At 43.2% G+C, this 9,452-nt stretch overlaps 1 protein-coding gene across 1 annotated transcript in view; it reads left to right on the top strand.

Annotated features, from left to right (window-relative positions):
* The window catches only part of LOC121048678 (multidrug resistance-associated protein 1), a 110,710-nt gene extending 101,643 nt beyond the window's left edge, over positions 1–9,067 (top strand). The window contains exon 7 of the mRNA XM_042288553.1: positions 8,950–9,067. Coding sequence (XP_042144487.1) covers positions 8,950–9,067 — 118 coding nt within the window. The remainder of the gene's footprint in view (positions 1–8,949) is intronic.
* The last annotated feature ends 385 nt before the right edge of the window (positions 9,068–9,452 follow it).

Genomic DNA, 9,452 nt, shown 5'->3' with positions numbered 1-9,452 from the left:
TTGGCGAATAGACGCTCGTTCTCAATACCGATCAGCCCTGCTGTGAAATGTTATTTAAAAAGTTCGCAGTTGATACTAGTGGGCGAGAATTTAACAGTCGTACGCGACTTGAAACCGAAACTCAGCGGACAAATTGACGTCGATCCGTCCGTCCTCTGCCTGCTTCGCAAAGGAAGCCTGCTTTTGCAGCGCCACTTTTTGCCCGCTATAAGATTTTCCCACTCTACTCCGAAACGTTATTCACTTACTCCCATATTAAAAGATGCTGTTCAAACGTAAACTCAGACGTAGCGTCACTGTCATTTGTTGTGTCCCTTTTGGATACGCCTCTGTGCTGACTGTGGCTGTTCGCAATTGACCCCGTAAGTGACCACGTCACAACATGGCGTATGGGTCCTAACAAACCGTTGCTAGAGACGCAGCTATGGACTAATGCATGGAGATTTCTCATGAGGTTAGATTTTGGCTTACAAGTAAGTAAATATTTTTTGTAAGGAGCCAAACTAGTATATTTGTGAAGATGTTCTTGTCGTCTCAGTGTCGTATTGCAACGATGAAAGCCATTTCTGAAGTATTACACTCCGCTTTGTTTTTGTAGCAGACGACACGATAGCTTTGCTGGCCTCTGTTGGAGCGGGCGTCTTCATTAAATTGCGTCTGTAAACGAGCGACAGAAACAAGTGTATCGCCATGGCCTTAGAGACCTCCGCAATGTGTGTTTTTTTCTGTGAAGAACCCAGCTTAGTTCAGAGGAGTAAAAATGCCGTAAAATCAAACAATGTCGTGCAGATCAGTTACGACGACGACCTCAAGTGCATTACCGGCGTAGTGCAGGCCAGCATGAGAAACAAATCGTACGTCGTCGAGGTAAGTCGTTTGTTATTGTTTTATTGAGGATGTCAGGTCATTAAATAATTGCATGTCTATCGTAATTTCCAATATTTTGCTTCTTTTTTTTTATTGGTATGCATTAAGTTCCGTGGATGTACTCTCTTGGTGAAGATCTCCATCAAACCCGCGATGCGAGTACAATCTGTAATATATTCACCTTATGTTTTTCATTCAGTTCTTTCGCGCTTTGGGGTCTTCCGGAAATATGAAAAAACTGCAAGAATCTTTCTCCACGCGATGGTTACAACCGGGTACGAAGCACCCTCTCATAGCGCGAGTCCGCAAACAAAATTTGGGATCTCAACCGATCGCCTAAAGTGCTTTTTTCAGAGTGCATTGCGATCTTTTAGCAGACGATCATCTCGGTCGACGCCCGGACTTTCGATAAACCATATTTAGCATCGCACCCCACTATGAATTCTTATAAGTGTCTGAAACTCATTATATTTGAAACAGATGCAATATCAGAGTATCGTCTTTATTCACACGACTCAGACGCCGGCGCCGGCTTGGCCGGCGGGTGTGTGGCAGACGGCACACTACTTGCATTCGTCGTCTGCTGCAGGCATCTTGAGGACCGGAAGTTGCAGTCGTAAACATTTCAGAAACAAGCAATTACCGGGGCACTTCTGTCGAAACATATATGACGTTCAAGTTTCCTATATCTCTGGCTTTTAGAAGTTTAAATCCTACTCCTGATTTTTGAACGGTCGGGTTCAAAAACCTAGCCACATGTATTTGCCCATAACAACGACCCCAGCAACGGTTTGTTTGGACCCATGACGTCACATTTACGGAGTCAATTGACTCCGTACGTGTGACGTCATGAGAAACCCGACCGTTCAAAAATCAGGAGTAGGATTTAAACTTTTAAAAATCACAGATATAGAAAGCTTGAATGTCATATATGTTTTGTCAGAATTGTTCCGGTAATCGCATGTTTCTGAAATGTTTGCGACTGCAACTTCCGGTCCTCAAGATGCCTGCAGCAGACGGCGAATGCAGGTAGTATGCCGTATGCCCACACGCCCGCCGGTCAAGCCGAGGCCGGCGTCTTAATCGTGTGATTAAGGACGATATTCTGATATTGCATTTCTTTGAAATATAATGAGTTTCAGTCACTTATAAAAATTTATAGTTGGGTGCGGTGCAAAATAGAGTTTATCGAAAGTCCGGGCGTCGATCGAGATGATTATCTGCTAAAAGATCGCATTGCACCCGTCAGAAAATCACTTCAGGTGATGGGTTGAGATCACAAATATCCAATCTTTCGCGCTATGGGAAGGTGCTTTGTACCTGGTTGTAACCATCGCGTGGATAAAGATTCTTTTAGTTTCTTCAAATTTCTGCAACACCCCAAAGCGCGAAAGAACTGGATGAAAAACATAAGGTTAGTTTATTACAGATTGTACTCGCGTCGCGGGTTCGATGGAGATCTTCACCAGAAGAGCACATCCACGGAATTCGATGTATACCAAGGAAAAAGAAAAAAAATACTCCGAAATCGCTATAGACATGCAATTAATTATTAACCTGACAACCTCAAAAATAATAATAACAAACGACTTACCTCCACGGCGTACGATTTGTTTCTTATGCCGGCCTGCACCACGCCGGTAATGAACTTCAGGTCGTCGTCTTAACTGATCTGCATGGCGTGGTTTGATTTTACGGCATTTTCACCCCTCTGAACTAAGTTGAATTTTTCACAAAAAAAAAACAAAAATGAAACGCAAATCGCGGAGGCCTTTACGGCTAGGGCCATGCACTTGTTTTTGTTCCTCGTTTACCGACGTAATTCAATGAAGACGCCCGCTGCAACAGAGGCGGGCAAATCTATCGTGTCGTCTGCTACGAAAGCAAAGCGGAGTGTAATGCCTCAGAAATGGCTTCCTTCGTTTCAATACGACACCGAGACGACAAGAACATCTTCATAATTAGATATCAAGAAGTTCGGTTGCTTACAAAAATTATTTACTGGTAAGCAAAAAATCTAGCCACATGTGGAGTCTCCGTGCATTAGTCCATAGCGACGTCCCTAGCAACAATTTGTTTTGACCCAGACGCCATGTTGTGACGCAATCACTTGCGGGGTCAATACCCCGCCCATATTAGTCAAATATCACCATCTTGAAGTATGAATCTGTTTAAGATCCTTATTTTATGAAAGACATTAATCTCATTGAATCTATCCAGGCCAAGGCTGTAAGGTTTATTTTGAATAGGTATGACCATAATTTCTCTCCCTCCTCGGACTTTTTATCTCTGGGGCATTAGGCCTTTATCCAGAAGGCGAACAATTGATAGAAATAAAATATTACACAGAGTTTTCAATGAGGGCTGTGGAATTCAGCGAAGTAAATATATTTTATTATATCACTAGTACACGCACCAGACGACCTAAGTCATTAAATATTCTTCCTTTTCAGTCTCATACTAACTACTTAAATATTTGTTTCCTTCCAAGTGTTATTGAAATTTGGAATAATATTCATGGGCAAATAAATACGTACTCTTCCAGATGGTGATTTTAATAGGGTTATGCCTATGGCTTTTCATTATTACATGACGTAATCGTTTTCCATTTTTGTTATGTTCAAAGGCATATTGTAATATTTGGCTGGTACTTTTTTTCTGTATTTATAGCACTCCTGCAATGACCTCATCAAGGTCGCAGTATGTGCGAATAAGTAAATGAATAAATATAATGGCCACAGGTCCAGGGTTGCTCCGAAAGGAGTGCCCGATATTTTTTTTTTTTTTGTGACGCATTGTTTTTTTTTTAATAAATATGCTTTGCAGACAGTGCCACTGCATGCTTCCTTTTCAGACATTGATGTTTACGTAATCTTCGTCCACTTCAAAAGTGTACAAAAGCGCAGAACAAGAGAAGGCATGCCTCCTGTACCAGCTGGTTGCCTGCTTACATACCCATTACGTCACCCCTTGAACAACGCTCTCATCGTTTTCAGACCGCGCTAATCATGGGGTATGCTTTAGTGGCAAGAAAATATAAATATCTCACGACGCCAGTTCAAAACGGCTCTCTTGCCGCGTCCAATATTTTTTTTTTTTTTTTTTTTTACTTTGAAAGCACGCTGCAACATCTCTGGGTCTGTGAACATGGCAGGGTGCCCGTTCGCAATCAATCGTGCAGCTCCACTCGGTTGCTTTCTGAAGCCTTAATTCGTTGAACATATAATTCAGGGATGTACCTATCGATTGCAGGATCTCCATGCGCAGCAGACGAGCAGTTGAGAATGACTGACTCTTCTCTCCGCCACTAAGAACCCAATTACAGCTCTTTATTCGTGACGCGTGTGTGATACACAGAAAGCCGTATTACAATATACTAAAAGAGCGCCTTCTGTGAGACGGCTTTATAATTGCGCGGATGTACATGAGATGGAAACATCAATATTCCAACCTGTTTGTATGTAACTATTTTTACCTTAGGATGACAAAAAAAAGTGAAGCATTAATTTCTGAACAACCCTCGTGCGCTCAGTGGAATATGCGCACAATTTTGAACATGTAACTATATAATCTGCTGTTTTCACCAGTTTATGCTCTATATTAAGTCAAACAATTAAATTCTAAGGAAATTGCTTTTCTAAGTCATCTTTCTTTTCAAAAACCTTATTTGTTATTTCAGGGTGAATCATATGCAATCCTGACATCTTAGTCAAGTTAACACGCCTCATTTAATAGCTTTAAATTGGTCGCGCAGAAAAAAAGGGGGTTGGCTAAAAGGAAGGCTATGCTTTGTTTCAGGCTAGGTTCGAGCGCGGCCTATGTTATGAGCCGAAGGACCAATCATACAGCGCAAAAAGCGCAGCGTCATGGCATGCTCTCTGCGCTTTATAGAACTAGCCAGAAGAGGAGCACGCACAGAGAAGCGGCGAACAACGGCTGGTCCTCTCAGGTGCAGAGAGCACGCCATGACGTTGTGCCGCTTTCGCAGTTTGATTGGCCCTTCGGCTCATAACATCGGCCGCGCTCGGACCTAAGCTGAAACAATTTTTTTTATAGCATCCATAATGAATGTCCACCCTCGCTAAATAGATAGGAGGTAACATCTATAAGAGCACTGCTCTCTCGGGTGTGCATGAACGTTCGAGATTTAAGGGCAAGCGAAACCAAGACCAGAAGTTGATTTCATCATCAATAATTTATCGATCCATCTTTTCAGCGTGGGACAGCGTCAGCTAGTCTCTCTCGCACGAGCACTCCTTCGACGCCCAAAAGTATTGATATTGGACGAAGCAACCGCACAAATGGACAGCAACACGGACAGCCTGGTTCAGGCTACGTTGAGAAGCAGCTTTGCCGACTGCACAGTTATCACCGTGGCTCACCGTATTCACACGATACTGGATTACGACATGTGAGTGGCCCGTTCCCTATCAGCTTGAAAGCTGGTTTGACGGCTTAAACATTGACGTAAAAAACAAATAATGCACACGCTAAAAAAAAAAAAAAAAACGATGTCATCAGCAAGGCAATACACCATTCCAATTTCACGAGTCCTCAGCTTAGCAAGCGATGTCGTCAGCCCAGCCCGCGCATATTCGTCGCTTCGGGAAGCGAGGAAATCACACGCCATACGCACGAACCCTGAAAATCAAACCCGCCAGGAGCCCTTTTTTGGAAAGGTTTATAGTCGTTGACATAAGTAGAGCGGCAGGGCGTATCTTTTGAACACCTGGCCTCTAGAACGCGCTCCATGCCTTCTAACGTGTTTTGGATGTGCGAGCCCCATCGAGGTGCACGATACATCGAACCATTCTCGCATGTACGAAGCTCGCGCTCAAGACGGGAAAGCAGGAGCTCATTCATTCTCCCCACGCCTTCTTAGAGGCACGATAATTATCTTCAAGGTACGCATAAAATTAGGCTTAAAATATTCCACTCACCACCGACATGATGGTCGTCTTTACCCTTTCCGATAATGACAAGCTCCGACAGCGCAGTGTCAAACTTTATTTATAACTTGTTATTGCTCATTGTCGTATGAGCGGTACTTGAAAATCGAAATATATAATTAGCTGGATCGTATGGTATTTATGGTCAGATATATCTCTGTTTATTGCTTCCTGGCTCTGTTCCGGTGTTGTAGGCCGACAGGTACGGGCCTCCGGCCTTTCTGGTACATCTCACCTCTCCCGACTCCAAGTAGATATTGCCGTCTTTGCTCGTGTAATAGTCCCGCTGTTTTTAAAGAAGGCTAGTGGGTCCGTTTTTACGTGGTGCACGGGAATAGCGAATCACCGCCATCGGCAAGAAAATCGAAGTGATTTACGGAACAGAGACGTCTTCACGCGAAATTGCTGTCGGTTCAGATCGATTTTTTACGGACAATCGTGTTCGAGCCCTCATTATTCGCTGCGTCCTTTATGCGGAGCGCGATGATTCACTGCATGCGTGTTCTGGAGGAACGTAGAGGCAAGGATCTTGTTCGTAATTTGTGCGGCTATCACTAGAGCAAATACGGTATTGTTATTATCTGAAAAACGCAGTGATTAGCTGATTATGTTCCAATTTTTGGCTTCGTGATTATTTCTTTGATGGTCTTAGTTGCAAATGCTGAGATCTCATTGGCCGCGAGTGGTATCAAAATATTCGCCACCCGCCACGCGCTGCAATTCTTATGCTGTTCAGGACCATAGCCAATTTAGCATTAACGTGTTACACGGGCGCACTCAAGTACAATTAACATAAGCCACAGGCACCACACAATACTTGCGGACAACATTCTGCAGCTATGCAGTCAAAGGTATGGGCGCACGCGCGCTAAAGCATTTTGAGCACCCATCAAAGCAGTACACGTTCACTATTCACCTCTTCTGAAATAGTTATCCTGGAATATAGTGCGGTAACTGTGGCGACGCGTAACAGAGGTTAAAGATGAGTTAACTGCGGTTACAGGTGCCCGTGTTACACCGGTATCAATGTGCAGGATATCGTATGATAAGACTTTATTACGCGTCCATTAACTTAATTGATCGTAACTCTTCGGTAAACTTGCGCGACAGATTTATATACGTTTAACGACAACATCACGTACTTCATAGCCAATCAGTACAAGATTGCAAAAAACATATCTAATAACACCAAGGTGTTTAGTTTTGTTGGCCGAGTTCTCCTGATACAAGGGAAAGACTACCTACAACTTGAGAATTTCAGGGCTTGGCAAATCTTCCACATATTTCGTAATCGTCTTGCAGCCAATGAGATCGAGTCATTAGTCAATGCAATCGCCTGAAAACCAAGCTCTGAGAGACAAGTCGCATCAAAAATGTGTTAAACTCCCAGTGACCATGGACACCGGAGCGCTCAAATAAAGATATTCGGTCTATGTGCAAGCTCATTAGGTCAGAAACCTATTTCGTTTTTTTTGTGCGTCTAGGAATGTATTGCACGTTTAAGTGAGGTGGAAGAGCGTGGGCGACGTAGTAAAATTTGATGAGCTGACGATTCCGAATTACGACTTCATAAAGCGTTCCTAATTCAATCACAGAATTGTAATTATAACATGATTTGTTTTGTTTCTTGCACGCTCTTCTGTGAAATTTTACGCACATCGCTTATCGACTTTGCTTAATTTTATTATTCCCAGGTATCATCATTGTTCCGGTATAGGGTGGTTCAAGTCACCAGGCTCGATCTAAGATGGACCGTAAAAATCGACGCCTGCGCGTAGCAATCTAAACTTTTCGTGAAATGTGTATTTCACAGGTCGCTTTTTTCTTGTAAAATTACAAAGCGTAGTTCTCTTTCTGTAAAAAATAAGGCAAAGAAACTTGCCAGGGTCTACGGCGGGCAGCGACGCAGACGACAGGGGTTCAGTAGCGGGGTGTGTTTGGCGTTCGTATTGATAGATGGCGCTAGCTTCTTATCGCGACGGCTCGCGACCACGTGGTTTATTAAAATGAACATAATATTTTGGAAATGTACCTTCGGTTGAAAACTAAATGCGGACAATAAAAGCAAAATTTAAAGTAGAGAAACGCGTCTGCATAACGGCGGCACTTTTGCTGCCAACAGATTTCGTCTTCGTGTCGTCTGCTTTCTTTCGCTGGTCGGCTGCACCTTTGGACGCCGCTCCCGACGCCATCTATCAATACGAACGCCAAACACACCCTGCTACTGAACCCCTGTTGTCTGCGTCGCTGCCCGCCGTAGACCCTGGCAAGTTTCTTGCCCTTGTTTTTTACAGAAAGGGAACTACGCTTTGTAATTTTACAAGAAAATACCGACCTGTGAAATACACCTTTGACGAAAAGGTTAGATTGATACGTGCGGGCGTCGATTTTTACGGCCCATTTTAGATCGAGCCGACTTAGACCGCCCTATATATTATATGCATTGGCGATCTACATAGGCCAGCAGCACTATTTCATAGGCTAAGGAAACATAATTATGGAAACAGTAACCATATCTAACCCCTCAAGATATCTAGCTATTCACCCCCTTGACAAACGGCAACAACAGAAATTTATTTTTTGAATGCAGCCAAGTATATGCCAGAATCCGTAAAGACGTTACTCTTTCCTCTATTGCTTCCGAAACAGGAGTCCTATGCAATGATCCTGGCGAAAGTAACTTAAGACTAATTTTAGTATAACTGTGATGGTGCTATGAGCTTTATATTATTTAAAACATCGTTTATGTAACATAACGAGTAACCATAGTTGGTGACAAATTAAGAGTTCAGTGAAAACTCCTCCCTCCCCTTTCCACTTTTGCAAAGCGAACGCTGGAGAGGAGGTCCCCTGCTCCCCAGCGTTTGCTCTACTAAAGTGGAAAGGGGTGGGAGGAGTTTCTCCTGAACTTTTAGCCTGCCACTGTCTATATATCAAATATTTTCCAACACACTAGTTTGCACAAGAGACGACCCGAATCCCACAGTTGAACGCATGTGTTTACTGTACCTTATATACGCTTGTCTAAGAAACGAACGTTTAGATCAACACTAAATGTGCAAACCTGAAAACATTGCTTAATTTATTTATCGACTTGCTGTAAAAATGGTAACCATCATGTTCTATTTTATAGGGTTATCGTGATGGCTGATGGCGTCGTACAAGAGTTTGGACCCGTGGCTCAACTCTTGTCAAATCTGAACTCGGCCTTCAGCCATATGGCGGGGAGTGACGGCATGACGCATTCATAGGCCTCAAATAAGCCGCATCATCGGTAACGCGTGCTATATTTGGTTTTACCTTTAGTCCAGACACAACCAACACTACAAGGTAATGGTACCAATCAATGAACGTCAGAAGCTCAATTCACTAGGCCTCTTTTGTTTATGGTGGGTTCGGCGATGACAGAACAAGTAGAGACACATGAAGAACACCATGATGGCGTGCTTTTGATGCCGACTGATTGCTCCATCAGCTCGTAGCGTCGGCTGCATTTATATTCAATGTCAAACGAATTATGATGCTCTAAATGCTTCGTCCTGTGCAAGCTCCACTTCTAAAATACTCTTTTTACAAGTAACGACAACCAATACAAATGATAAAGCACATTCCGCTGGAACAAAATGGCGTCACTCA

This window comes from Ixodes scapularis, unplaced genomic scaffold, assembly GCF_016920785.2.
Source record: "Ixodes scapularis isolate PalLabHiFi unplaced genomic scaffold, ASM1692078v2 PGA_scaffold10__122_contigs__length_95168666, whole genome shotgun sequence".
In the NCBI taxonomy this organism is placed as follows: Eukaryota; Metazoa; Arthropoda; class Arachnida; order Ixodida; family Ixodidae; genus Ixodes; species Ixodes scapularis.
The sequence above is the reverse complement of the archived record's forward strand: the minus strand, read 5'-3'. Positions and strand labels throughout refer to the sequence as shown.